Source organism: Arabidopsis thaliana, chromosome 2 (genome assembly GCF_000001735.4).
Source record: "Arabidopsis thaliana chromosome 2, partial sequence".
Classification (NCBI taxonomy): Eukaryota; Viridiplantae; Streptophyta; class Magnoliopsida; order Brassicales; family Brassicaceae; genus Arabidopsis; species Arabidopsis thaliana.
Window position 1 is genome coordinate 18,445,648 of NC_003071.7, and position 26,635 is coordinate 18,472,282.

Consider the following 26,635-nt stretch of genomic DNA (forward strand, 5'->3'; position numbering starts at 1 on the left):
TCATCTCTTCAACAATCGCTTCATAACTATCTTTTGAGCCGATAATGGGCCTAACATGGCCCGTTAATTTAGTATTTCTTTAGTTTCCGAAAACCCCAGTGGTCGAAAAAAGTATAGAAATGTTGATTAAAAAAAACATTTTTTACCAGAAAAATGAAAGATAAACCCAAACAAATCTAAGGACATATCTCTTTTACTTTCCCCAAAATCTAATTATAGAGAAACTATTGTAATGTTGATCCAAGAAAAAACAAATAATGATCATAATAATGTTGAAATGAAGATAAAACCCAAACAAATCTAGACATCAGATCATAAATCTTTCTTTTTGTCCCTCAAGGTTCCATGCATGATGCCATGATGTTGCTGTAGGTTGAGGGAATCAATACCCTATTATATATATATTTCATACTAAAATCCAAAAGAAAAAGAAAACTTTATGTTTCTCCTCTTTACTTGAATAAAGTTTATTATTCCATTCAGAAAATTATGTCCTAATGTAATGAGAAATGTTGTTAAATCGTGTAATAAGAGGTGGACCAATATATGTACAAAAAGCGAAGGATGTGTCAGGGCACAAAATAGGTGGCTTACTCAGTTTACTCACACTCCACTTGTGTCTGGCACACATGATAAGCAGCGAGTCACATGCCCTGACTCAGTTTCAGCTAGTTCGCCACTCCCAATTTAATTTGCCTTTTACCATCTATAAATACCTACAAGTAACCATCTCAATGTATATTCAAATCAAGTTGTATTTCTTTAGGCTTCTTTAATTACAATTTTTTTGCACTAAGTTGAGTGAAGAAAGATGTCGTCGTCACTAGAATTTGACTTTGTTCTCTATTACAATGTTCACTATGCATTTGCATCTTTCAAGAACGAAGGTGATGATGACGACGATGTAGTCTATGATTACGCTCCGGCTGCATGATTCAATCATCTACAGTTATAAAAATCTTCATCATTACGGGAGAGACAGAAGCTTTTCTAGCTACCCAGATAACCCTAATTAGTATAATTATATAGACCATGTGCGAGTTTGTAGCTAATCTGGCTTGAGTGTTGTTACTACTTGTAGTTTGTAATATCATAATAATAACTAGTGGTAACTATATTATCATCATGACCTTTGTTTCCATTTTTTTTTATGGCTTATATAGTAAACTAGTTATACCGGACCTAAAATGTTGAGTTGAGTCTTATATATATCTTATCATTTTTGTTGTGAAAATCTTATGTTAATCGACAATTTTAACATGTTTTGTTTGTCTTAATTTTCTTTTCTTTTGTTTATTTTTGAACATCGAACTCATTTGTTGTAGAGAAAAATCAAAAGTAAAATTTTGAACTCCAAAATTCAATTATAATAAATTTGTAACGACTAGACGTAAACTTAACTTCATATATACAAGTATAAGTTGTGTGAATTATCTTTAATTATCCTCTTTTAAAATAAGATTTGGGAGCATATATATGACATTTTTAGTTTATTAGAGTATTTCTTTTTCATACTCAAGAAAAAGAGCCTGCACCAATATAATGTACATCCTTCATCTGATACTTAAATATTTTGCTTCAGAATCACTTAACAAAAATTAGTTTCTGTCACATCGCGTCAAACTAAAAAACGCATTGAAAGTTTGAACAGAAATGAACTACCAATGTCAATATATATTATTACATATGTATACTATAAGCAACAAGTCAAGAATATATGCATAACATCTGATGACATACTCTTGAAAAACACATGCAATATCAAATATGCAATATATCACACATCTATATGTGCACATATAACTGTCTATATATAGATATATAGAAAGAGATGTTAAAAGGAAGAGAGACAATCATGGTCAGGAGAAGTGGAGTCATCAGAGGGAATGTGGTTGTGACGACCTTCGTAAGTAGTAATCACCATTCTACAATCTTCCGATAGTCGCTCCACTCTCTTTTTCACCCTACAGTTGTTGTGTGTGCATCTGTAATAACTCCTGTTTATATGTTTCATTCATTAATACACATCATTAGACATAATAATTAAATTCAATTAACCATTAAAAACGTGTGAATATGTTCAAAAATAGTTGGGAATATATGTGTAGACATGGCACAATAAAAAGAGATAAAAATAGAAAGGGATATTTTTTGCATTCTTAATGATGACAGCACCCGAGGGACGTACAGACGATACATACTAAAACTATATGTACGTTAGTACGTACAATAAATATAATTCTAACTATGAATATACATATGTATAAGATAAACAGTAGTCATGTCTAGTACTTGAGCTACGGTTCCATAAGAGCCTAAAGAGAGAATATTATGATGCACCTAGCTAAATTAAGTTTTCACCTCAGCTTTTACGAAACTATCAATCATCAACCAATGTGATTATACGAGGATCACTGCTAATTAAGGACATGTTATATTAGGAAACTATTGGTAAAGTTAATGAAGCCTAAGCAGTCACATATATGTGGTGGTGATGATAATTAACTAATTTAGTACCTGGGGTGAAGGCTGTTCTTGACGACTTTCTGACCATATTTACGCCATTTGTAGCCATCGTCAAGAACATCAACATCGCTTTTGGTTTGGAAACAGAATCTTGGCTCTCTTAGTTTCCTCCTTATCTTCACTTTGTTCTTCATATCTCCACTTCCACTATTTGATCTCCACCTGAGTACACTCTAATGTCTTAGACACATTGTTTATACTTTATACCTTAGGTTTAATCCTTTCTCATAAGTCTTAGTGTAAATATATAGTCTATAGTTCTATTGGATCACAAAAAAAATGCAAGGGAGATATAAAAGTTTAATTAATTAATCAGTTATTGAAGAAGAAAAAAAGAGAATAAATTAACATGAACAAGAAGAAGAAATGGATTCATCTTTTAATCCAACGATGTAAATTACCAAGAATTAGAATGAGCATCATTGTTAGTTCCACCTCCAAAATTCTCCTGATCATCATTAACCACCTTTGATCCCAAGGGTCCTCCACCCTACAAAAAATCATATTAGACCTTCCAAATCAAGATCAATAAATACTTCAAATAAAATTAAACAAGATCTTTTTATATATGTATATAAAGAAAGAGAGATCAAAGACCTGAAGATTATTAGAAAACCCTAGAGGTGCATGAGTAGTAGTAGTGGAGGAAGAGTTGTGAATGGGGAAAGAAGGAGAAGAAAGAGAAGAGGAAGAAGAAGAAGAGAAAAAGGTTAAGACATTGGTTTCTTCAAAAGGAACGAGGAAGTTCATATTCTCTTGAATCGTCGTCGACGACGATGTCACTTGTTGTAGATCGTAATTACTGAATACTCTTCTCCCTCCTCCTTCCATTGTTTTTAATCTCAATCTCTCCTTGTTCCTTTTTGTTGACTATTTTGTACCAATTTAAAATAGTGTATGACACTAATTTATTTCTATATAAATTAATAATGTTTTAAATGTTACTTTGACGGTTTATCTTCTCTTGCTTTCGTATAGAAAGGGTAGGGCTTCGTGTGTATGTCCCCACACGTGTCAAAGACCCTCCAAACATATTATTTGTACCATTCGTGTCTTTGGCAGTCAACTTCATGTGAAGTGTTTTAATGTTTATAAATCATATCGCTAACAAAACAAAATTCGATTCCATTATATACTCGAATATATATATTTCTTCGCATAATTCAAAACATCGTAAATCCTTGATATTTATGCGTATTGTGGTCGACCAAAGGCGGCGATTTTTAAATTCAGTTTAACAAAAAACAAATTGCATTTTATGAATATATATAGGTTATTCCACAACATTCTAATATCGTATAAAGAAATATATATGTACGAAGAAATGTAAATACGAATATACAATAAGTACTTTTCTGACGTACTAATTAATGATCAGTATAATACTAACAACAAAATAATCATACCAATAACGTTTACAATACATCAATTTTATTAGATAATTAACGAATTTTACTTTCATTTGTTTAAGCAAGTAACCTGAATCATTAATTAAACCTAACCATTCCATAATGAGGCCAAAAGAAGGTTTGGAGTTTGGACTGATTATTATGATCAGCTTTCTGAAGCAACCTAAGAAATTAAATGAAGGACATTGTTCATTTCACATGACAATTTTGATAGAGAGAGAAAAAGATGGGAGAGAAAGAAGTTGTCAAGGAGGTAATCGAGTGTGGTGGAGGTACATCAAAGCTTCCATCCATCTCAAGATGTGTCCTAAAGCTGATGATGGAAACGACACCCACAAAAGTTACCTCTTCTCAAATCATGTCGAATCCACCTTCATAATTTTTGTTTTGTAAATTTAATCCCAATAATTTTATTTGAATAATTTCATTAGACTATATGTTTATATCGTTTATTGAAAATCACAATTTTTTTAAAAAAATTTATGCATATGCAATAATTTATAAAAGTCGTTAGACATCAATCAGAATATCAAACAAAACTCATCCATGTTTTTATTTGGCTTTTAACATTCCTCGGTCGATGTTACAGTAATGGCTGGTTTGAAAAAAAAGTGTATTTCTTACAGTATTGAGAATTTGATAGTTACACACAACAACACAAACACCCCAAGAAAAGAGCCGGCCAACTTCCTCCACAATAGCAACACAAAGCAACAATGACTAATATAACATTTTTTTAATCTTCTTTTTGACAAAACCATAAAACATGATTGAGGTGGATTTTAATTTTATTTTTAATTTACCGGTCCAATCTACTCCATAATTAACTATCATCATAAGGTTCAGAACACTTGCTTAAATAGCCATTAAAGGAATTATACTACCATTAGTTTGTTGATCTTATTCTTACCGAGTTACTGACACCAAGAGTACTGTTGGTTTTTCAGGTAGAAACATATGGCTACGGTAGTTTCAAAAGCTAAGGTCTTCTTGTTTGTTTATGTATGAAAATTATCGGTTTTACTCTAAAAGAATCATATATAACGCTTTAGTTTTCTTTTCCGAACACATTTTATTAAGTTGTAAATACAAACACAAGATATAGTCGAAACGTTTAGAGTTGGAAAAATGATTTGATCAAATAAAACTTTATATTAGGTTAAATGCAAACATAATCAAAAGATGCAAATGAAAAGAGGAGAATAATTAATTATAAGATCATAGGTTAAGACAAAGAGAGAAAGAGAGGCATAATAAAGGTTATATATAATAGGGGATGAATTCCATGCAACAATGATTACACGTTTCAATCAAATCCGTAAGGAATTTTCCAAATTTAATGATGGTGAGATTTCTAAGGCATATTTTTCTCTCTTGTAGGTGCCCACTTTGTCTCCTCCTTCATTCTCCTTTCGTTTTCTTTTCTTAGTTTGTTTTCATACTTTGATGTCTTTGAAAATTCATGTGGAGATGCATACACGAGCTCGTCACGTACCGTTGGCTATAACCTAAACCTAACTACATAGTTCTATATATATCCACTATTTTCATACAAGTTCAATATCAATTTTCATTGAAATGAGTTTGAGGATAAAACAAGAACAAAAAATATAAGTTGGGTTCGTAAATACGTAAGTTATCAAAAAAAAAATTGAAACTCTAAAATCAATACTATTTGTGGATCTATATCCAGCAAACAAAGGAAAAGGAATGTATTACTGAATTCCAAAATAAGATCCAGTGGGCGACAAACCCAAGCCCAATTGTAATTCAGGCCCAATGGGCCTACAAAGCAGAACAAGATACCAAATTAAGGCACAAGTTAGTTCGAAAAACTTTCTCCGGCGGAAACTTACGCCGGCGGCACAAACTTTGTGTCTTGCTCAAGATGATTGCGTCGAATTTTATGTAAACAATTGGCTCTCCGATGTTGTCAGCCATGGATGTTATGATTCACTCTTCAAGCTTTCTCCTCCCTTGCGACGAAACTTGTGGGACGAGATACGCTCTCGTTGTTCTTAACCAGAATTTACCACGATTCACTCCTCTTCTCTGGGAACATGGTAATTATCTCTCTATTCTTCAGAATATATAAATGAATCTGTTTTTTTTTTATTACGAATATTCTGTGTAGAACAGCAAAACTTCGTCTCTGTGCTGATGGAGGCGCTAATCGCATCTACGACGAATTACCTCTCTTCTTCCCTCACGAAGACCCTTTTGTCATTCGAAACAGGTCTCAGATTTATGTCTCTATTTCTCTCATAGAGAAAGGTTTCAGGAAGAAGAAGTTGAAACTGGAAAGTTTTGTCTTTTTATTTTATAGATAGTTCTGAGAATTGTACTTTTTAGGTATAAGCCCGATGTTATCAAGGGAGATATGGATTCTATACGCCGTGACGTCCTCGACTTTTATGTTTACTGGGTAAGCTCTTTCTTCTTACTATTATTATGCATTAGATCACAACAGTGTCTGTATTTGATCTAACATGCTTTTTCTCCAGGGAACTAAGGTTATAGATGAATCTCATGATCAAGATACCACTGATCTTGATAAATGCATTTCGTATATCCGTCACTCTACTTTGAATCAGGAGAGTTCCAGAGTAAGTTCTTTTTTTTAATTACAGAGGAATGCTAGCTCGCTGCGTTTGTTTCTCTGCAACATTTTCACTATCTGTTTTATGTTAGCTCCAGATTCTTGCCACTGGAGCACTCGGGGGAAGATTCGATCATGAAGCCGGTAATCTCAACGTCTTATATCGATATCCAGACACAAGGATAGTCCTTTTATCTGATGATTGTCTCATCCAACTCCTTCCAAAGACTCATCGACATGAAATACATATTCACTCTTCTCTTCAAGGACCTCACTGTGGACTTATACCCATTGGAACTCCATCTGCCAATACCACTACCTCAGGGCTTAAATGGGATCTCAGTAAGTAACATCTTCCATCATCATCATCATCATCATTATCAGATCGATCTAATTATTCTGGTTTTTTTTTATAATCGTCTTACAGGCAACACTGAGATGAGATTTGGTGGGTTGATAAGTACATCGAACTTGGTTAAAGAAGAGATAATCACAGTCGAATCGGATTCGGATCTTCTCTGGACTATTTCCATCAAGAAGACAGGACTTCCTGTACAAGACCATAAACCTTAGTGGCGCCACTCTTTAGTTTTATACGCTACTATTATATTCATGATGCATCGAAGAATTACTTCAACATTATTGTGTTGATTTGTTTTCACTATACCAGCAAATAACAATTTATTGCCTTACCAAACATCAGCTAGTGTTACTACATTTGTACTAGATAGTATCAAATCTAAAACAGAGGAGTTTTACTTGGGTTCTTCTGTCCATCGTCTCTTCATTTCGGATTTGGATCGAACTTCTTTAAGATTCCCATCCAAACCATAATCTCTCTCCATCACAAGATTGATTCCTTCATCTGAATACCATCCAACTCCAATGCACAACACTCCATCTTTCTTCACATCCACGTATGCACTCACACCACCTGGTAGCCACATCACAGACACATCTTGCATATCTATCATCTCTTCCTCCCCAAACGAAACCAAAGTTTCCGGTAAGTTCCTTCTCTTTAGAGCTTCTGTGCAGAGGTACACAACTGGAGTGCTTTCACCTGGCTGTTCGAATTCGGCTTCTTCTCCGTAGAGTGGAGTTGCATTTACTTCAAATACTTTCCATGATCCTGTTAGTTCTGATGGTTGCGTGCGTTTCCTCTGTGAGAATGGTTTTAACTCCAATGGTGCGTCGTTGTCACTGAGACATAAACCGTTAAGGGTCAGAGACACTGACATACCGAAGAGAATGATATAAATCTCACAAGTTGGAGTTACCTTTGCTCTTCATAATTTGAAGGACTAACCCACAGTTCTTCATAAACACCAACTCTCATTATCTGTATATCTGCACCACCATTGGCGAATTCTATAGTGTGAACTACTCTCAGTCTCTTATGGCAACCCTTCACCAGACACTGGACAAGAAGAAGGAACAATGAGCCATTTCTTCTCTCTTAAAAATACAAACTTGAGAAATCTTAAAAAGCAAAAATAGAGACATACCTGTTCAAACTTGAAAGTCGGTGTGAGGTAATAGTTGGATTCACTCATCTCCCCAACAGGGATTGTAACTGGACCTCTGGAATACGATCCATCCTGCATATCAGCCACATCAAAGACCATAACAACATCATTTATCTCAGCCAAATGGAGAATCACAACTAAACTAGTAGCTCCCATGAAATGTACAAGATAATAGTACCTCGAAGTAAACGAGGCCGGGTGCATCTACCATGGAATCCTCTTCCATGACATCACTTGCTTTCAAGTTAAAAGACTCAAACTTAGGCAAACGACTATCTACACCACTCTGATCAACAAAAACCTCATCTTTACTCTCAGAACACTCTCCATGAGGATTTAAAGTAACCCAATTGATCTTCCTCTGTATCTCAGACTCTGTATTAGCTCCACTAGAAGGAGATGGTAACGCTTCAATCTTAGAAAGAGTATAACAATCATAAAGACTCTCATTCTTCTTCCCAATTTCAATCGGTTCCATCTCTCCAGTAATCGGCGAGAACACAGCTCCTACACCTTTCCAAATCCCACTTACACTACTCGCAAATGTTCTCCAAACTGGTTTTATCACAGGCTCCTAACAAAATCAATTTCAATCAGAAATTAGCTAACAGACGAAAATTTGAGAAAATTGAAATCTGAAAATCGATACCTGAGTTTGAAGAACAGTCTCGGATTCGATCAACATCGTCCCTGAAACCAAAACTCTACCGAATTTACCCTTTCTTCCTCCACCTAATCTCTTCCCGCTTTTTCTTCCTTTTGGCTTCACCTTACGCTTATCCTTCTCCGCCATTTCGTTGTCAACGCTCCATATATTCTCTTTGTTACCTTTCAGACTTACTTTCCCTTTGTTTCCCGCCGGACGGCTATTTCCGTCGTTTAGTCTTGATCCCTGCGCAACGATTTTTCTCCCGTTGACATTGTTTCGTCGCTGGAAATTGCAGATTGAAGGAGATAACAGAGCATTATGAAATCCAAAGCATATATTGTGGTTGTGACATGAAAGTGGAGAAGAAGAAGTGAAGCTTTTACAGAGATGAAGAAATGGTGATTGCATCGTTTTCTGAAGAATCATAGAGAAGATGATGATGAGAAGAACTAAGCAAAGTGACTCGCAAGATGGCGTTGAAACATAGAATGATAACTAAATGGGCCGTTAATACAATCTTAGGCCCATAATTATCAATATTTAAGAAGTATATAGTAGACCGTTAATACAGGCTTAGGCCCATAACATTCAATATTTTGGGCTCAACTGTCTAAATGTATGAATTATGATCCTAGATGGGAAATATGAGTTTGTTCAAAAAAGAATCAGTATAGCATCTTCTTTACTTTTCTTTTTCGTAGTTTTTTTGGGAAGTGAACTTGTGATTGGTAGGAAGGTTACTGGTGATCGACGTTTCCTTTAAGGCCGACAAAGTTAATGGACCACGGGGAGTTTTATAAAGGAGGTTTTCTTTCTTTCTTTCTTTAGCTTAAAAAGGTGTAATGATGACTTTTTCAATCTCAATTTTAAAAACTTTTTGGTGTATTAATATTGATTCATATACGTGCAATCTGGAGATCAAGACATTGAATACTAACACCAAGACGAATTTTTCGGATTGATGGTTTTTGAGTTTTCAAAATAAGTATGTTGGAATGGTGCATTGGCGAATGAAGCATTGACCAGACAAAGGTCATTGGAAAGTAGTTTTTTTTTTTTTTTTTGCGTAAAGCTAAAGGAAGGTAATAAAATACAGTACATGAAAACGAAATAAGTAGTGATATTAAATACTTTAGTTGACAAAATTGACAGCGGAAAAAACATTACATGAAGGCCATAAACTAAGAGCTTTGACCAAATCTGAAGGTAAATCAGGTTTCAGAATCAGAAGAGGATATCTATTCCAACTGGTGCAACGGTAGTTGTACCTGTTGTGTCACTATTGCTTCATAGTTTCGTATTTATTTATTGTTTCTATGATGCTGATATTTGATAATATATAGAGATATATTGTGTTTGCGTTAATTGGTTTGGTCAGTCGACAACCCAAGATTTACTTGTTTGTTATTCGTTCATCAACAATCTTATAGTTTTCTCTGTCAAATATTCTCTTTAAGTAATTTTTTAATTAGGAAGTTTAGGGATTTTTTATAGGTCATAGGTGTAGGTTAAATTAGGTTTGACAATGTATAAGGTGACTCTATAAAATATTATAAGTTTTTCTAAATGAATATATCATTAGTTGGATTACCAATTTGAATATTTTTATGAGATTTTGATTAAGTACTTGAAGTGTTACGTGAAAATATATATAGTTCATGTTTTATCATGGCAATTTTTTTAATTATGACTAACCATTATATGAATGTTTTAAAGAATAATTCTCGTTTCTATTATAAATTTTGGTATGAAATCTCTATTTATAAAAATAATGTGTATGTTTATCAACAAAAAAGAAGAAGATATGTATATGTTTTCTTGATAATACCCGTACATAGAAAGGCTATTACTTTGACTTCAAGTAAAGGTGTAGCAATTATCTATGTTCTTGCTTTTTTCCAAGCATATAAGGATAATCGTTGGAATCTAGGAAAACTTTTAACGCAACTCAACTTCAGATAACAAACGTAAATTTTAACATGGTTAAATATTCGATCTAATTTGTATATATACTTAGCGACACCAGCTTTCACTTATATAAAATTCACGAATAAAATAGTTCATATGATGGTAGCTAAATTTTCAGTACTTTAGAAAATATGAAATGCAAGTGAAGTAGAATTCAGATAACCGGCCAATTGAATAGAAAATTTGATTTAGTTGGATAGAGGAAAAGAATGTTCTGAAAAAGAGTAATGATGTGCATGTGCTCGCGAAAGTTTCCATAGTGTTGATGGTAGCGACCAGTCTTGAGTTCCATTCACGCTAAATCACGTGGACTATAAAGATTACACGTACCATAACCATAAAGCTCTATAAAGATTGCAATTCAAAAAAAAAAAAAAAAAAAAAAGAATTGTAATAGGGGCTAGTTTCTGATTTTGCTTGCTGTAAATGTAACATTTCCTCAAGTTTTGACATAGTTTTTAAAAAACCTCCTTATAGGGACATGTCACATGTGTTGGATGATTGATTAACAATCCGGTGGACCAGAAAACAATGAGTAATTATACGGAGGCCGGCTTTAGTTAAACTTCACACATCAAAATATATGGCCCATCCCTCGCCTTTTGCAATTGTCGCCGACCGGCGCGTGACGATCTACAAAATTTCGATTTTAAACTCAGAAAAATACATAATACAATATACGTCAAAATTGCATCTACTTATTCTAATGGTAGTTGAAGGAAAAAAATCAGAACTCTATGACTTGTGTTATACCATATATTACGACAAAAAAAAAGGGATTAAAAAGTCGTTGACGTTTGACTTAAGTGCCAAATTAATTAACCAATGCTTAATGACCTAACCAAAGTCACTTTTTATTTTAGTCCGGTATGACTTGTGACGGCGACGCTGAAAACGATTGAAGTACACGCGCGGGGTCCTCCAGCCTAATTGCCACCTGTACACCAGCCCTGTCCGTCGTAACTATAAAAATCTCATTTTCCTTTTTTATTTTATTTCCAAACCTCCAAACAATTAAAGAAACGGCAAAAATTTATGCTGAAATCTTTTTTTCTTCCTTATTCTCCTCTTTCGCTTGATTTCGCCGTCCGATTATCTCTATCGCCGATAAATATCCGGCGTCACTCAGTAGATCTTGAAGCTGTTGCTTTCTTGCTTTGCTCTTCGCGCAAGATTCTCTTTCTCTGTTTTCATTGAGGATTCGAAGTTGATCGCTATTTGATTCGATTGGTTTTGAGTTTTCGATCCTCGACGGTGATTGAATTCTCCTCTTTACTTTATTTTTGGTTTTTGAAGCTCGCTGTATCAATCGTGACGTTTTTTGTGATTCGCATTGTGTCTGTAGTAGTTGATCAGGTTTCCGATTGGTTTCTTATTGATTTGATTTTAAAAATTCGATTGCTGATGAAATTATCTGGTTCTGCATTTGATTGTTCGCAGGATGGAGATTTTGAAGTGAATCGGAGGAGCGAATAAGAGAAAGTGAGAGATGGATGATAGAGAAGGCTCGTTCGTAGCTGTTAGGCGGATTTCTCAGGGTCTCGAACGAGGAAGCGTTTACAATTCATCATCTGGTATTTTCATCATCTCTTAGCGTTTCATTGAGAAAAGCGTTTCTGCTTCTCTTAGTATCTAAGCTTATCTCTCTACAATTGTGGTTGATGTTAAACCTTAGTATATGGCAGATTTCGTAGTATAGAGTTGTCTATAAGCTTTGTTTCTGTGTGGTTTTATAGAGTTTTATGGATTAGAGATTTAGACTAGTGTGCCTATGCGTACTATTCCTCTGTTGAAACCACTGTAGCTCCAATAACACTGGAGTTTATTTGTTTTGTTATAGCTGAGGCTGTGCCTGGATCAGCAGCTTGGTTAGGCCGAGGTCTTTCTTGTGTTTGTGCTCAGAGAAGAGATAGTGACGCAAATTCTACGTTTGATCTAACACCTGCTCAGGTACTTGACTTTCCACTGTTCGAGTTGGAAGTTTACATTTATTGTTCCCTACATTATAAATAACGTGTTTGTCCTCTTTAGATTAGCTGCCTTACTTCTAAGTGTATCCAGGTACCTAATTACTAATACCCTATTGTTGGAATTTGCAGGAGGAATGCTTGCAGAGTTTGCAGAACCGCATTGACGTAGCTTATGATAGCACAATACCCTTGCATCAGGTACACTTTTCTTGAGGGGTTTTAAGCTTTCAGAATTTCTCATAAACAAAATTGGACTTGAACCATCATTTGAAGATGGTAGAATATTGTATCTTTTCGTCCCGTGGCCTTTTTACTGTAAGCTAGCATCATAAATTCAAATGTACCAGCTTTGATGATTACTTTGTTACTTCGTCATATGCTCTTAGGAAGCTCTAAGGGAGCTGTGGAAACTTTCCTTTCCTGAAGAAGAGCTTCATGGATTAATATCTGAGCAGTGGAAAGAGATGGGTTGGCAGGGCAAAGATCCGTCAACAGATTTTAGGTATAACACGGACTTTCCTTATCATTTATGTTACAGGTATTTCTTGCATATGTTCTCTGACTTACAGTGCATCATCTGGCAGGGGTGGTGGTTTCATATCTCTTGAAAACTTGCTGTACTTTGCCAGGAACTTTCAGGTATACCTATACACTACATATACAAACATTTCATGAAAAGAATGAGCTGATTTTCCTTTATAAATTTCACTTTCCATGCATCATAAATTATCGATCAATCAGTTATTCATGAATTCACCTCTTATAGATCTTGCTGATCCACTTATGTCACTTAGTTTAAACGGCACATGTCTATATGCTGCAGAAATCCTTCCAGGACCTTCTGAGGAAACAGGTTGGGGATCGGTCTGTGTGGGAATACCCCTTTGCTGTCGCTGGTATCAACTTAACATTCATGCTCATCCAAATGCTTGACCTTGAAGCAGGTATACAGCCACATGAATTTACTTACCTACCATGATTCATGATTGTGATAGTTGCTATTGACATCTGGAGTCATAGGATTGGGAAGCACATAACTACTATAGAATCTTCTTGCATGCATTAGGCAGATGTCTCATATTGTTCATAGTCTGTCATTCTGATGTATATACTTTTAAAATGTACAGTGAAACCGCGAACAATTGTTGGGGCAACTTTTCTGAAATTTCTTTCTGGTAATCTCTCACACAATGCTGTGGTCTTATCATAATGAAAAGCCTTTTTCCACACATGGTGCTTCAATTAGATGTGGACACTGATTTAGATAAATGTATTGGGTATTTGTGTAAGCAGAGAACGAATCTGCATTTGACCTTCTTTATTGCATTGCATTCAAGCTAATGGATCAGCAATGGCTTTCAATGCGTGCCTCATACATGGAGTTTAACGTAAGTAATAGTCGTTACAAAGCATTGACATTAGTTTGGTCATTTACATACATACATGCGATGCTGATGCTTTGTCTTGGAATATATTGGATGACATAGACGGTGATGAAATCAACAAGGAGACAGCTGGAGAGAGAGCTGATGCTGGAAGACATAATGCATCTTGAGGACTTACCCTCCTACGCTCTTCTCAATCAATAGCCCTTATGATGATATTAAATAGTAAGAAGAGTTTCTAACCTCAGGATAACACAAGGTTGCTCTACTCTCTCTCTCTCTTCACTTTTCATCTTCAACGCTTTCGGTTCTACCTCTTCGTTGACCTTTTCTTGTGTTTGGTGGTTCTAAGAAACAACTTCAACACCGAGTTGTTACTTGTTATATTAAAACAAGAAAAAGAGTGTGAGAGAGACGGGGAGAGGTTGGGATAAATCTCAATTTGGTTGCAAGGAGTGTGTAGCTAAAATGGAATTGTTTTCTAACAACGTTCAGGTTTTTTAGTTACTGTGTGGGTGATTGATCTTATTGTGTGGGGATAATAATCATTTGGTGATGTCCACAAGTTCAAAAGCAGTCTCTGTTAAAGACTCTACACGAGGTTAAAACTTCATTTGTTTGTGTATTAAAAAAAAGAAGTTACTTTGATTGTTTATAGCTGTGAAAATTCTGCGTGAATAATAGAGACGGCCTTCACAAGCAGTCACGAGTTATTCTACAGCAACAAAATAATTATTAGATCTACAAAGCCCTACTACAATCAACACGCTTATACTATAGTCTAGATTCTTACACTCTGGCTAATTGTTAATTTGATGTATCAGAAAACTGATTAGCGCTCTCACTAATCTGTTATTAAATTCAGTTAAGCACAATAATCATGTCGAATACGAAGGGCTGATCAGTGGCTCACACATCAATTCACACACACCTTGATAATCCATACATTGCAAGCCAACACCAACGACATCCCGACCACCAGTCCACCACGTAGCTTATTACTATTAGTCCGCTTGATGCATCATTTGATGGCGTAGTTGACCCTGAATCAGCTTCGTGTGTTCCATCAGACGGCTGCGAGTCTGGGGTGGAGGAGAGAAAGGAGAGGCTACGACCGTAATGTCACCAAGACAGTGACCGGGTGTAGGACAGATGAAATAGTTTGGTCCTACTGTCGTCAGATCAACTTTGGTGTCTCCATCGGAATGGTTCTCTGTCGCGGATGAGCCGTCTCCATTCATATGTGGCTTTGTCAACCACATTCACATCCACCGTACTTGAACTCTGTTTCAAAGATTAACATTAGCCACTTACCTAAAACGAAACAGAGTTTTCTTGTACGATAAGTTATAATACCAACCCTGAAAGTCTTTCCCGCAACCCAATCTGTGTAGTCCACGCAATTGGCCCATTGATTAGCCTCTAATTAAGTCATAGAGACTGCAGGCCTGCAGATGGGCCTGGGTCGATAGCAATGAAGCCCATAACAAGGAAAAGACCATTCGTTGCCATCTTGAGGTTTAAACGTGGAGAGCTATTTTAAATTAAAGATGTGAAGAGGAGGAAATAATGGTAACGGTGATGGTTTATATAACAAAGAGGCATGAGAACGACTAATGAGAAATTAAGCTTAATTAAGGGAATGTCTGAAAAGTCCCCTCTTCTTAATTATTTTTGAGTTATGTCCGTAAAGGACACTCCTGATTAGGGTCAAATTCCATTGGCATTGCTCATGTGTTATTGACAAGGTACTCATGGTCATGGGTCAAATAAAAAGTCTTTGACAATACTATTTATAAGAAAATTAGAGAAACTTATCTTCATATTATCATATATAACTTAAGTTCTATCATATCTAAAGGGTAGTTAAGTTTGCGTCAATATAAGGTTTTGACTCTTATGGAGAGATGAGTTCGGTCCAGAATTCTTCAAATATATAACCAATCTAAATAAAAAATATAAGATAAGAGTTTTTAATTTAAAAGCTAGGTACAGCTAATCGAATACTACCTATCCCAAGTTGCATTTGTTTATGTGATCGTTTAAACCATAGCAACAACTAGAGTTTGAACACATTGCTAGAAATCATTTCTTTCAGGAATTGATCATATCTCTTAGTTGTTGTTGTACGTGATTCATTCTTGATAACATACTATATATGTAAAATACGAAGGGATGGTGTGGAAAACAACTGTACATGTGATTCCAAAACCGATAAATTAAAAACGAATATGAAGAAGAGAACAGATGATAATTACGAACGATGGAGTGGTTCCACATGAACGAAAATGAAAATTAATAGTATAATTTATTACAACAAGAGAATAAGTGAATGTGATGATGATGATGATAACGATAATCAAATGCCGAGATAATAAAAATCCTACGAATAATGAAGAGCTTCTGACGTGGCACACAAACCCAAATTCTCTTACAACCAAAAACCAAAATAATTTAAAAAGGCAAAAGCACTGACTCCACCCTGGCTCTCTAAACCAATTACATCCACAAACCATAACCCAAAACCATCGAGACTCCCACCAAAACGTAACTCATCACTCCCTTAGACGCACCACTTGCCTTTGGTGGAGGAGGAGGAGAAGTTGAACCTGCACCAGGTGTGGGTGTGGTGGGTGTGGGTGATCCGCCAGACGGAGGTGATTCCGGTGTGGTAGGAGTTCCCGGAGTTGAAGAAGGTGGCGTGGGAGTGGCCGGAGGTCCGGCAGAACCGGCTACGACATTAACGGCTAGCTTCATGCCGCCATTGGTTCTGCAGTGACCAGGTGTAGAACAGATGAAATAGTTTATTCCTACAGTCTTAAGATCGATTTTGGTGTCTCCATCGGAATGGTTCTCAGTCGAGGAGGAGGCGTCGCAGCCATCATATCCGGCTTTGTCAACCACATCCACCGTGTGGGAAGAACCATACTTGAACTCTGTTTCATATCCCCATAAATAAATAAATTAAAACCTAAGTAAAGAGTTCTCCATACCTAGGAAGATTATAAGACAAGAGTCCCAAATTATCTGGTTACCAAATCTGAGATTTCTTGTAGAATAAGTTATCTCAATTTCAACATGGTAGAAATTTATAAAGAAGTAAAACAAGCAAATCAAAAAATTGTTTCTTCTTCTTTCTTTTTACTGTTTCTAACTTTCTATATTTAAGAACCTGAGACCAAATAAACAAAAAAAAAATCACACATTTTTTTTTTTTTGGTATTACGTACTAAAGCAAACTTAATTTAATTTGAACCACCGAAACCAATATTAAACTACACTTGGGTTAGATTAGGTTACTACACTTTTTGATGTATAGCTTGAATCTATCTGAAAATTATAAAAGTTATAAGTAATGTGGTTCGGATGATGATTTACCTAGAATGTCACCAACCCTGAAAGTCTTTCCGGTAGCCCAACCTGAGTAGTCCACACCAGTGGTCCATTCAATAGTGTAAGTCACAGCTACTGCGCCCGGGACAATGGTCAGAACTAGGAGAAGAGCAGTTGCGGCGGCTACAGCCATCTTGGACAAACCATTCATTGCCATTTTTTGTTTACTGTAGAAGAGAGATATTCTTGTAAAGATTGTGAAGAGAAGAAATGGTTATGGTGTCATTATATAACAAAGAGATGTGAGAAGGACTTTAGGAATTAAGTAAATGGAATGTATGAAAAAGTCGCCGCCTCGCCAACTCATTCAACAACTTCATCCTCACTTTTTATTTTTCGTTTTACTTTTTTATTCATTTCTTTTGTTTTCTAAGACATTGTCATGATGCGTAACAACTCTTTGTTCTTATACATTCAAACTAAAAAAAAAAAGAATGGATAATTAATCGAATAGTTCGATGGCTTTCTTTGCTGTGAATTATATAAACCCATTATCCTTATGAGTGGCTTCTTCCTATTTGGGTTTTTATGTTTTTCTACGTAAAAGTGTGCTGAGAACATGGGTTTGTTAATATCACTATAATATAAGTATGATGCAAATAATGTATAATTGTATAACTATTGCATTACTTAATGAACATGTTATAGATTCTGCAGGTGCCAAGATTCCTTAAATTTGTAGCAAAAGATCAGCTAAAATTTCAATATTTTTCTGAAACGCAGTTATTTTTAATGCCTTTAAAACAGAGTATTTGAAGTGTAGATTTTAAGCTATAAGTTTCCTTGAAGAATTTCAGAAAAAAACAATCTTAAAATTTTACACGGGTGTATCACAACAATTGTTTATGTATTAATACAAATTGTTTTAAAATCTTTTGAGTTCATATAGTATTTTCTCACGCAAAAACAATCTTTATTTCCTATATCGTATTTTATGAAGGTTTTGTGTGGATTGAGTTTGTACGTTTGAACAAGACTTTATCAATAGGACTCCTTAATTTTAAGATTATCTGTTGAATCGCAAAAACTATATGAAAGCGTTAATGTACAAAAATCTCATTATTGTATCAATGGAACTTTGTTTAATTAGCAAGGTGTTGACCATTGACTAAGTTCCTTATTCAAAAGTTTTCAGATTGGAAAAAATCGTCGAAGGCTTTGGGTCAGAAGTCGCACAGAAAAAAAAAAAGATGAACAGAGATATTCGAAATGACATTATATTCAAGCTCTTTTAGAAATTAAAAAATGTAATAAAATTGGGGATTAGGTAATATGATAATAGTAGGAAGATGCCTAACACGTTCTAAGGCCATTCTAATATATATTTTGTCAATGATCAAAGATGGGTACAGATGTTAGGTGAAACAAATCTTTACAATATTAGAAAATATGAATACATACGGAAAGAACAATTTTGATAAGTATTTGATTTATAAAAGTGAAATAGTCAATGATAAAACAAAAACCAAATAGTATAATCACTAAGTATTACCTATCAATTTATTTGACCAAAACAAAACATATTTAGGAGATCGGAAGAAAGAATTTAGAGAGGACTTCTAAAGGCGGTCTTGAGCGTGCCATGTTGATCTTTGATTATCATTATCGTGTCATCCTCATCCATTGGCTAAGAAAGGAAAAAAAAACTAAGAGATTAGGTATTTTTATAAAAATAAAAGCTTATTTTCACTGTCATGATCAAATTTGTTATTGTAATTACAACTACATATAAATTGAACATATTGTTCTGTTTAACCACGTTTGCAAATAATTACTTTTCTAAAGTAATTATTTTGTCCAGATCCATGACATTAGTGTTATTGTTAAGCTATGCACGTCAAATGACAAAATATTCAAATTGACCCTTAAACGGCTTCCTAGTACTGTTCACTACTGTACATGAAATGAAATGATACTTTGGAAAAGAGAAGTAAATAAATATTAACATAGGAAGGAAGGAGCTACATCTCTACTATTTTTATTTTATAAGCTAATCAGAGCATTCCATGTCATACCCCACTCTCACCTCTCGGGCGATTTCACAACCACTCTCACCAAACGCGTGTTGAGCGCGTGTATACGTTTTCTGTGGGTTCTAACCCACCAAATGGCTTGTTTTGAAACACACTCGCCTCTTTCAAAAAAAGCCTCGAGTGTGTGATTTCAGTGTTTTTCTCCTTTAATTCCAATTCAAACCCAACCGAAATCAATTGAATTTTTCAAAACCATGTAAACCGAACCGAAATAAAAACACAAACGACAAACTATTAATTGTCACTTCCACTATTGATCCAACTCCGACGAACCAGATTGATAATTTTGATTCGATTCCACACAGATAACATATAGTCCAAACCAAATGCAATTCACAAGAGAGCCAAATTATTACTCTATGTTCGAAGCTTTTTTAACTTGCCACAAATCAATTTACAAAATAAGAAATTGTGCTCAGAAATTTCAGAAGAATTCTCGATCATAACTTTATGCGGTGGTGGTGGCTGTGAATAGCCGACATAAGTTGCTACGGTGGGTCTCATAAGAAATTGATTGTGCGAATCAGTAGCTTATTGGGCTTTTGTATTAGGCCCATAAAATCGATCGGCCTTGAATAAAAGGAAAATGATTTTTGTTATTAGGCCGAGCTTTTTCCTTGTGCTCTGCTTTTTTGTGTCATGTTTCTTTACTTGCTCTGTTTCGGGTGATCTGTTTTATTTTCTTTGCTAGCTGAACATAATTCTGATTGTTCTCCATTGTATTTTCCTATGTTTATGTGAAAGCAAAGAAACATTGGAAAATCACATTATGTGCTCATTGCTCATACTTCATCAACAGATTGTTTATCTATCGTCTCTTCCGTTTCGATCTCTGCGACTTGTGAGAGCACAAGAGAGAAAAATGGAGAAAAAAAAAAGGAAGAAGATGAGACACCACTCATAGGCTTATTCTGTCTGAAAACATGTAGAAGAAAAACAACACTTCACATTGTCAAGTCCCAACTTCCAAGCCCGTTACAATAAAATTTGGCCCATTAGTTTTCGACCCAAACGGAAAAAGCTGGATTTATCCAGCAGCCGACATGGAAGTGACACTGCTTAATATTGAGATTAGACACAAAAAGAAACACTTGATAGAGTTCTAATTCAAATATGGAACAATTAAAAAAAATTCTCTGTACTACTCTCGGTCTCTAGTCTCCACAATCTCTTACGAAAGAATGATGTCACACTAGTTACTCTCTCCTCCAACGGTAGAGGAACTCTGTAACCTTCGACAAGAGGAAAAACCAACTCATAGACCTTGTTGTAGTACAGATGCATTTTAACATGCATGTTATTTTTCCAATTCTCAACAAGGATTAAAAATTACTTATTTATTCATATGACATATATAAACTAAATGATACAGCATCCTTATTCAGTGCTGGTCCATGAATCTCGACCGATATTCATCCTTCATAAATGACGTCAACACACAGAAATATGTTAGTATTTTCTTTTTTTGCCTTAAAAGTGGAAACCAAAATATCTTTAAACCTTTTATGAAATGGCGGTAAATCCAGTACGTTACCAGTCTGATCTGATGAAAAGACAGTTTTGCCCCTGACCACGAATTATTTGAAACTTTTATTAGCCCTGTCATATGGACTACTAGAAAGATGCAACTTTTAAAGAAGACGTATGTGTCCATTCACTTTTATATACTAATTCACATCCACAATTTGATCTGTCACACTTCATTTATTGTAAAGATGCTGCAGGTGGTTTCCAATACCGTAAGCAAACTAGGAAAAATATAAAAATGTTGACTTTACAAAATTGGGATATTTATCTTTCTAGAAGAAATTTTAACAAGTATATATATACGCTATGCATGTTGCCATACTCTTTAGTATAGTAGTACTAAATACATAAAGAGCAAACAAAAAAATATGGAGGAAACAAAAATGAGTTTGCTTGATGATTCTTTTACAAGTGCAATGACACTTACCAATTCAGGTGTGCCTCAAGTCCCTGATCGCTACGTTCTTCCTCCTTCGCAAAGGCCAGCTCTTGGTTCAAGCTTAGGCACCAGCGAGACTACACTTCCTGTCATTGATCTCTCTCTTTTGCACCAACCTTTCCTTCGATCCCTCGCAATCCACGAGATTAGCATGGCCTGCAAGGAGTTTGGTTTCTTTCAGGTAAAATAAGTCATGCTTTATCACAAATCCAGCAAGTTTTGTGTTTATTTCATGCAAATTCAGTCCAAGCGTTTCCATGCTTAGTCACTAGAACTAACTCTGGAGTGAATTTATCACATCTACCAATCATACTTCGGGGATCTCTTAGAAAGACGGCTATTGTCTTCTTGCATTTATTTCATAAGGAATAAAGTCCCTGATCAGGGCAAACAACGAAAGAAAAGACAAAATCCTCAATCTCAGTCTTAAATGAGAACACAAAATGCATGCATGCAATGTTTTCTCTACTCTGTACGACTGTACAGAACTAAGAGATAAAGGCCCTAACTTTTACTTCCCTACAGGTTATAAACCATGGAATACCATCATCAGTGGTTAACGATGCCTTAGATGCAGCAACACAGTTCTTCGACTTACCTGTGGAAGAGAAGATGCTTCTGGTGTCTGCAAACGTTCATGAGCCAGTCAGGTATGGCACAAGCCTTAACCATTCAACAGACAGAGTTCACTACTGGAGAGATTTCATCAAGCATTACTCTCATCCACTCTCAAAGTGGATCGATATGTGGCCATCAAATCCTCCATGCTACAAGTAAGTAAAACATTTTTAGGCCAGCTTCACTGTCTCAATATATACAAAACCTAGCTCTCTTTTTTAAAAAGTTGTAACAAAGCTTTGAGTGAAAACTGATATTATTTTCTGATTCACACCTACCTTTCAGGGATAAAGTGGGCAAGTATGCAGAGGCAACACATTTGCTACACAAGCAGTTAATAGAAGCTATCTCAGAAAGCCTGGGACTGGAGAAAAATTACTTACAAGAAGAGATAGAAGAAGGCTCACAAGTCATGGCAGTGAATTGTTATCCAGCATGCCCGGAACCTGAAATGGCCTTGGGAATGCCACCACACTCAGACTTCAGCTCACTGACCATCTTACTTCAGAGTAGCAAGGGACTCCAGATAATGGACTGCAACAAAAACTGGGTTTGTGTGCCGTATATAGAAGGAGCTTTGATAGTTCAGCTGGGAGATCAGGTAGAGGTGATGAGCAACGGCATATACAAGAGCGTCATTCATCGTGTAACAGTGAACAAAGAAGTCAAAAGGCTATCTTTTGCAAGTCTTCACAGTCTACCTCTGCACAAGAAAATAAGTCCAGCACCAAAACTCGTCAACCCAAACAATGCACCAGCCTATGGAGAGTTTAGTTTCAACGATTTTCTGAACTACATCTCAAGCAACGATTTTATACAAGAAAGATTCATTGACACAATAAAGAAAAGCAGTTCCTAAAGATGATGATGATGATGGCCAAGAATTCAACAAGGCAATTTTCATGGCTCGTCTTTTGAATTATGGATATTGTAGTCCTTATGTGCATCCCTAATGTATCTACTCTATGCAACAATTATGAAAATGATCACAAAACTGTTTATATATCACATAAAAAGCTTAATGTAATGTCATAAGATTTTCCTTTATTATTTTTCCCCTAATGCCTTTCTCATTAGTATCTCTGTTTCTTGAGATATTGGTGCTTCTAAATCAGCCATTGTTTGTTTAATCAGTATCAAAATGTAAGCTTTTGGATTTATAAGCACTCTAGTAGTTCATAATTTGAGCAGTAGCAACAAAAGTGCTTATATGAATCATTAAGAGACCTTTATTGAATCAGCTATACATCAATTTGAAAATTTGGGATAACAACAAAGTAGTCGCATTTACATCAAATTTGAGACAAAATAAGCAAAATTTTCAACAGTATATTCGAATTCTCACAAAGTAGAAACAACGTGAATGCTTTAGGAGTCCAATTAGAATAAATCCAAAGTCTATCGAATTTCTCAAAGCATGGGATCGATACTTACATGAATCAACAAAATATCACAAAGTATCCTCCGGAGACTAATCAACGTCGGGAGTAATTTTCCTTTAAACTCTCAAACTACGGCCTTGGCCTCTCGATTCCGGCGGCGACTTCTCGTCGCGAAGGAGCTCTGTTTTTTTTCTAGCTGTCTCTGTTTTTTTTTTTCTATTATCCGGGATTATCGAGCGTTGGTTATTTATTTTAACCGTAGTTACTTTGTCATTTACCGTTTGATTTTTTTTTTTTTGGTCGGCTCTCTCTTTTTACTTAGAAAAATCATATAATTTAACTCGTTCGTAAGATATTGTTGGAAAAAAATATATAACGTGTAGCATAGGTCTTTAAACTGCTGTCACCAAATCAAAAGATAAAACGGAAATTATTTCAATTAAAGAGATTGTTTTGTTGACGAAGAAGATATTAGAGATGTCACTATTTATTATTAATTCAATTTACTTGCTAAACATGAATATATTTTACGAATTTTAGTGTAATACTTTTTGTAACTCTTTTTGAAACTCATCTATATATTGCGTATATATTTTTTTGAACTTTCCTAAATTTTCTTGAATATTATTATAAATGAAATTATACAAATACATTTTTTTTTTAATTATACAAATACATTTCGACTGATAGTATTCATCAAAGTAATCAGTAACCTACGTACTTACCAAACGCTAAGATATTAACAGCCTGTTTGCGGTTAAAAAAATGGCTTCGACATATATACAACATCCTTAAGAGAAGAAAAAATTACACTCGACATAATTAATAACTACTGTTTATAGAAACAAAATTTTGGCAGAAAAATATAGACATAGCGCAAAATGCTAATGCCAAATACCAATGTTAGCAAATTCAAAATTTCACTTTTAAAATAAATATTTATCAGACGAAACAAACAAGAAATGTAAATGGCAAAGAATATTTATACGTAGGTTTAGATCCTTCCTTTTTTAAACGCAGTTTACTACTTCGAACAATATCAGCAATACAATATGATAAAATCAAGCACTTTTTCAAAATTTGGCTGATACCTTATATATCTATATAACAATAGCTCTGATCTTGCAAAATTTGTTACTACATGAAAATTTATTAATTCCCACACATCGTGTAGTAAGAAAACAAAAACAAACAACCAAGCAAAACCAATAACAAAAAACATAATTAGCTGTTAAGTTTCATTCTCACAAATCAGTTTTTCGGCAAAGACTAGTATAAATACAAGAGGATTCATAAACTAAAACATCTACCATGAGAGAAAAATTAAAACAATTGAAATATGAGTTCCAAATTCCGAAAACAAACCCTTAAAATCCTTGCATTTAAATTCACACTCAATCTAAAACAAAACTCTTGTGTTCTTCACTTTGCAAACCATTAAAATAATTATAACTTAAAATCATTTTGGTGTAAAAAGGATCATATATTTAGATTCAAAAAAAAAAAGGATCATATATTTATGAACAGAATTTTTTTTTTAAAACAATTTAAAAACGAACAAATCAATGAATCCCAATGTACATATTTTTTAAAAAAAAATCTTGGCAAAAAAATAGCCATTGCGCAAACTGCAAATGACATATCAGAGTTTCATTCTTTTTTAATCAACCATTTATTTCTCTAAATTTGGCTTACCTTGGTATAAGACTAGCTCTGATCACTTGGTCTTGCAATGTAAACTACATGCAAAATTATTAATTCACACACGTACGGGTGTAGTAAGGACAGAAAAGAAACAAAAAAAATTAAAGATAGTTATCTGTACATTGCGTACTCAAATTCAGAGTAAAATAAATAAAGGACGATTAAACTAAAAAATTTGGATAAGAGTGAAAAAAAATAAAATTAAAATCTTTAGTTCCAAATTACGCAAGAGAAAAAGAATAAAAACCCTTAAACTCCTTGAATTTTAAATTTGCTAAAACAAAACTATTGCTTTTTTTCACTTTGCAAAACATAAATATCACATTGTATAGAACATAAAATCATAATGGCGTAAAAAAGATCATATATAAACGAAGGAACATTAAAAGAAAAAACAAATCAATAGGATGAAGTTTGTTGAAGCTAAGATGCGAAATCTCCAGCTCGGAATTGAATATATATCTGCATTTGAGCAAGAGTAGTGTCTAAGTACGTACGTACCTACATGCATTCGGTGTATATAAATATATATACTAGTCTTGATCATCCATTTTCAAGATATATGAATAATTTATAAGTGCAAGGAAATCAGCAGGCGAGCATGAAACTATCTCGGTTTCAACGGCGCATAGTACACAAGTTGAACAAAATCAGCTCTTGTTATATAATTAGTATAAAATATAAATACATGAATGCGTTTTGGCAACATTATGCGTCATTCCACCAATAGAGTTGTTATAAGCATACAAGGTCAACAAAATATTTTAAAGACTTTTTCAGTTTTTTGTATTCATATGTTTTTATTTATAGTTTAGCCCATTTGCCACGGGAAATCTGGTTCCATACTTGCATGGTATATTTTATGATATTACACACAAAACCGGATAAAGATTTTACAACTTGTTTCGCTTTTATTTAATATTTTTGTTTGTTTCTTTACATAGGAAATATAACTCTAATTGAACTACTTTACATAACTATTAATACATCCTACTTCGCGTTTTAAATTGTTAATGCTATATACAAAGAACCAACCAAAGGCGGTTCGAGGGGAGACGTAAGAGACAGTACAAGTTTCGTCTATTTTGGTAAAGAAAATCATATATACACAGTTTTTGTCGCTTTGTAGACACTAGACAGAACTTTATAACATGCAAAAGTGAGTATTTAATGTATTTGACACAGGCACCGTATATAGTAGATTCTATTTATTTTGTTATGTTTTAGAATCTTCCCAAAACAGGAAACAACGTACGATACGATAGTTTTGCGAATACCACTGTCCTGAGGCAAGTACACTGGTCATACTGGTCATATTTAATTACTTTAACATATACGGAGTATCATAAGTAAAAGTTAGCAATACATGGTCAGAGAATATTAATACTCGTAGCGATCAAATCCTTTGAACTCTGCTTTATTTCAGAGCTCCTAAAAGTATATCCTTATCCACTCTGTTTCATGCATGACGAGAAGCGTTATTTGACACAAGACAATGCGCCAA

At 34.6% G+C, this 26,635-nt stretch overlaps 6 protein-coding genes, 3 long non-coding RNA genes, 1 other non-coding gene and 1 pseudogene across 21 annotated transcripts; 5 read left to right on the forward strand and 6 right to left on the reverse strand.

Annotated features, from left to right (window-relative positions):
* Positions 1–827: 827 nt before the first annotated feature.
* On the forward strand, positions 828–1,123 carry AT2G00920. Its single transcript, NR_143702.1, has one exon. It is a non-coding gene; the product is annotated as an uncharacterized misc_RNA (transcript).
* A 432-nt stretch (positions 1,124–1,555) lies between these two features.
* WRKY12 (WRKY family transcription factor) lies at positions 1,556–3,446 on the reverse strand. Its single transcript, NM_130039.3, has 4 exons — positions 3,124–3,446; positions 2,928–3,016; positions 2,518–2,688; positions 1,556–1,997 (listed from the first exon to the last, which is right to left on the reverse strand). Exons 1-4 carry the CDS (start codon positions 3,355–3,357, stop codon positions 1,835–1,837), a joined length of 657 nt encoding a protein of 218 aa, NP_566025.2. The 5' UTR covers positions 3,358–3,446; the 3' UTR covers positions 1,556–1,834.
* A 2,332-nt stretch (positions 3,447–5,778) lies between these two features.
* TPK2 (thiamine pyrophosphokinase 2) lies at positions 5,779–7,228 on the forward strand. Of its 2 annotated transcripts, none has more exons than NM_180093.2 (6): positions 5,779–5,998; positions 6,075–6,171; positions 6,288–6,360; positions 6,440–6,541; positions 6,627–6,876; positions 6,962–7,228. In NM_180093.2, the coding sequence occupies exons 1-6, from the start codon at positions 5,863–5,865 to the stop codon at positions 7,105–7,107; spliced, it is 804 nt and encodes a 267-aa protein (NP_850424.1). In that variant the 5' UTR covers positions 5,779–5,862; the 3' UTR covers positions 7,108–7,228. The 2 variants fall into 2 exon arrangements, with proteins under 2 accessions (NP_850424.1, NP_566026.1); NM_130040.3 differs by having other exon boundaries at positions 6,633–6,876.
* On the reverse strand, positions 7,204–9,283 carry AT2G44760 (dihydroorotate dehydrogenase (DUF3598)). Its single transcript, NM_130041.5, has 5 exons — positions 8,713–9,283; positions 8,242–8,637; positions 8,043–8,135; positions 7,815–7,954; positions 7,204–7,737 (listed from the first exon to the last, which is right to left on the reverse strand). Exons 1-5 carry the CDS (start codon positions 9,136–9,138, stop codon positions 7,290–7,292), a joined length of 1,503 nt encoding a protein of 500 aa, NP_182004.2. The 5' UTR covers positions 9,139–9,283; the 3' UTR covers positions 7,204–7,289.
* A 2,391-nt stretch (positions 9,284–11,674) lies between these two features.
* Positions 11,675–14,736, forward strand: AT2G44770 (ELMO/CED-12 family protein). The gene is made up of 10 exons (NM_130042.1): positions 11,675–11,934; positions 12,121–12,254; positions 12,521–12,630; positions 12,780–12,848; positions 13,037–13,152; positions 13,235–13,289; positions 13,474–13,594; positions 13,778–13,825; positions 13,944–14,038; positions 14,138–14,736. Exons 2-10 carry the CDS (start codon positions 12,170–12,172, stop codon positions 14,237–14,239), a joined length of 801 nt encoding a protein of 266 aa, NP_566027.1. The 5' UTR covers positions 11,675–11,934; positions 12,121–12,169; the 3' UTR covers positions 14,240–14,736.
* A 196-nt stretch (positions 14,737–14,932) lies between these two features.
* AT2G44780 lies at positions 14,933–15,719 on the reverse strand (annotated as a pseudogene). Its single transcript has 2 exons — positions 15,396–15,719; positions 14,933–15,319 (listed from the first exon to the last, which is right to left on the reverse strand).
* Positions 15,720–16,215: 496 nt separating this feature from the next.
* UCC2 (uclacyanin 2) lies at positions 16,216–17,886 on the reverse strand. The gene is made up of 2 exons (NM_130043.3): positions 17,414–17,886; positions 16,216–16,971 (listed from the first exon to the last, which is right to left on the reverse strand). Exons 1-2 carry the CDS (start codon positions 17,583–17,585, stop codon positions 16,535–16,537), a joined length of 609 nt encoding a protein of 202 aa, NP_182006.1. The 5' UTR covers positions 17,586–17,886; the 3' UTR covers positions 16,216–16,534.
* A 1,595-nt stretch (positions 17,887–19,481) lies between these two features.
* On the forward strand, positions 19,482–19,798 carry AT2G09540. The gene has a single exon (NR_140556.1). It is a non-coding gene; the product is annotated as an other RNA (long non-coding RNA).
* Positions 19,799–20,307: 509 nt separating this feature from the next.
* AT2G09545 lies at positions 20,308–20,744 on the reverse strand. Its single transcript, NR_140557.1, has one exon. It is a non-coding gene; the product is annotated as an other RNA (long non-coding RNA).
* Positions 20,406–25,657, reverse strand: AT2G44798. Of its 10 annotated transcripts, NR_140771.1 has the most exons (7): positions 23,480–23,935; positions 22,453–22,748; positions 22,324–22,367; positions 22,026–22,194; positions 21,416–21,583; positions 20,996–21,027; positions 20,420–20,878 (listed from the first exon to the last, which is right to left on the reverse strand). It is a non-coding gene; the product is annotated as an other RNA (long non-coding RNA). The 10 variants fall into 10 exon arrangements; NR_140768.1 differs by having other exon boundaries at positions 20,406–21,027; positions 23,480–23,633; NR_140770.1 differs by having other exon boundaries at positions 20,420–21,027.
* On the forward strand, positions 21,173–22,904 carry AT2G44800 (2-oxoglutarate (2OG) and Fe(II)-dependent oxygenase superfamily protein; the record flags this gene model as incomplete). Its single annotated transcript, NM_130044.2, has 3 exons — positions 21,173–21,608; positions 21,953–22,200; positions 22,331–22,904. Exons 1-3 carry the CDS (start codon positions 21,357–21,359, stop codon positions 22,902–22,904), a joined length of 1,074 nt encoding a protein of 357 aa, NP_182007.2. The 5' UTR covers positions 21,173–21,356.
* Positions 25,658–26,635: the final 978 nt, after the last annotated feature.

Coding starts and splice junctions, on each gene's coding strand:
- WRKY12 (NM_130039.3), bottom strand. CDS start 3,357: ATGGAAGGAGGAGGGAGAAGAGTATTCAGTAATTACGATCTACAACAA. Junction 2,689..2,927: donor GATGCTCATTCTAATTCTTG/GTAATTTACATC, acceptor GAGTGTACTCAG/GTGGAGATCAAATAGTGGAA. Junction 1,998..2,517: donor AAGAACAGCCTTCACCCCAG/GTACTAAATTAG, acceptor ACATATAAACAG/GAGTTATTACAGATGCACAC.
- TPK2 (NM_180093.2), top strand. CDS start 5,863: ATGTTGTCAGCCATGGATGTTATGATTCACTCTTCAAGCTTTCTCCTC. Junction 6,361..6,439: donor TCGACTTTTATGTTTACTGG/GTAAGCTCTTTC, acceptor CTTTTTCTCCAG/GGAACTAAGGTTATAGATGA. Junction 6,877..6,961: donor AGGGCTTAAATGGGATCTCA/GTAAGTAACATC, acceptor ATCGTCTTACAG/GCAACACTGAGATGAGATTT.
- AT2G44760 (NM_130041.5), bottom strand. CDS start 9,138: ATGATTCTTCAGAAAACGATGCAATCACCATTTCTTCATCTCTGTAAA. Junction 8,638..8,712: donor AGACTGTTCTTCAAACTCAG/GTATCGATTTTC, acceptor TGATTTTGTTAG/GAGCCTGTGATAAAACCAGT. Junction 7,738..7,814: donor TCAAATTATGAAGAGCAAAG/GTAACTCCAACT, acceptor TTTATGTCTCAG/TGACAACGACGCACCATTGG.
- AT2G44770 (NM_130042.1), top strand. CDS start 12,170: ATGGATGATAGAGAAGGCTCGTTCGTAGCTGTTAGGCGGATTTCTCAG. Junction 13,153..13,234: donor GATCCGTCAACAGATTTTAG/GTATAACACGGA, acceptor ATCATCTGGCAG/GGGTGGTGGTTTCATATCTC. Junction 13,290..13,473: donor ACTTTGCCAGGAACTTTCAG/GTATACCTATAC, acceptor TATATGCTGCAG/AAATCCTTCCAGGACCTTCT.
- UCC2 (NM_130043.3), bottom strand. CDS start 17,585: ATGGCAATGAATGGTTTGTCCAAGATGGCTGTAGCCGCCGCAACTGCT. Junction 16,972..17,413: donor CAGGGTTGGTGACATTCTAG/GTAAATCATCAT, acceptor GATATGAAACAG/AGTTCAAGTATGGTTCTTCC.